The 1,032-nt window shown below is 39.4% G+C and overlaps 1 protein-coding gene across 1 annotated transcript in view; it reads left to right on the top strand.

Moving 5' to 3' along the window:
- Nucleotides 1-1,032, top strand: part of LOC107758308 (deleted in lung and esophageal cancer protein 1-like) — a 17,274-nt gene that overhangs the window by 14,972 nt on the left and 1,270 nt on the right. The window contains 2 exon segments of the mRNA XM_016576023.1: nt 351-504; nt 691-793. Of these exon segments, the coding sequence (XP_016431509.1) occupies nt 351-504; nt 691-793 (257 nt within the window).

Here is a 1,032-nt window from a genome sequence, read left to right as displayed (position 1 = left end):
AAATGGCTGCAATATAACAAAGAGTGAAAAATTTAAGGGGGTCTGAATACTTTCCGTACCCACTGTATCTTGACAAAATATGTATTAGGTTGTCCACAAGAATATATTAAGCAGCACAACTGTTTTCAATATTGGTAATAATAAGAAATGCTTCTTGAGCATCAGCATATTAGAATATTTCAGAACGATTATATGACACTGAAGACTAAAATAATGGCTGTTGAAAATTCAGCTTCAAAGTATCTATGAACCAGAAGCAAGGTTTCTTGATATCTGAGCTTTTGTAGCCAAATACGAATACTCTACAAGTAACCATGTTGTAAATACTGTTGTCTGTTTGACTGTTTCAGACAGTGTCCCTTTGTGCTAATCTGGCATTACCGACACTGCACCTTTCCAGTTCCACTGTGGATTTTGGCACCTGCTTTGTTGGACAAACAACTGTCAAAGAGGTCTACCTCTACAACAGAGGTGGCTCCTTTAGCTACTGGACCGCACTTACAGGTAAAAAGCTTTGGCTATGGACGAAGCAGCTGTGAAGTGGAATGACCATGTAGTTGCATTAGCATTGACAAGGTTGCTGTAATAACAGATTGCAGCTCTAATCCTGTTTTTCATCATCTGATTTTTGCAATCATGGCCGTTTCTTTGTATCTAGTTGAGCTCATGTTTTGTGTCTAGATGCTGAAGGTGGCATTGAAGTGTTCAGGGTGAGTCCAGACTCTGGTGTGTTGAAAGCTCTTGTAGACCCACCATCCTGTAAGCAGTTGCTACAAATCAGCTTCACAGCAAGGTACAGTCCACCTCCCTGATACACACACAACCAATCATGCTTCAGAAAATACTTAATTTAAAGGGGTGGTTCACTGTTTTTTTTCTAGGCTTGATTGTGTTTATGGGGTGCAGTCTAACATGTGTTAAAAAACGCATTATTTTTCACATAATTTACCTTTATTCCACACCGCTCTGTCCCTTTCTTTGAGAAACGCGTTGATCATTTCCTTCTTTTATGAAGCCCCTCCCTCAGAAATA

Source organism: Sinocyclocheilus rhinocerous, unplaced genomic scaffold, assembly GCF_001515625.1.
Source record: "Sinocyclocheilus rhinocerous isolate Xijiao unplaced genomic scaffold, SAMN03320098_v1.1 scaffold142, whole genome shotgun sequence".
Classification (NCBI taxonomy): domain Eukaryota; kingdom Metazoa; phylum Chordata; class Actinopteri; order Cypriniformes; family Cyprinidae; genus Sinocyclocheilus; species Sinocyclocheilus rhinocerous.
The sequence above is the reverse complement of the archived record's forward strand: the minus strand, read 5'-3'. Positions and strand labels throughout refer to the sequence as shown.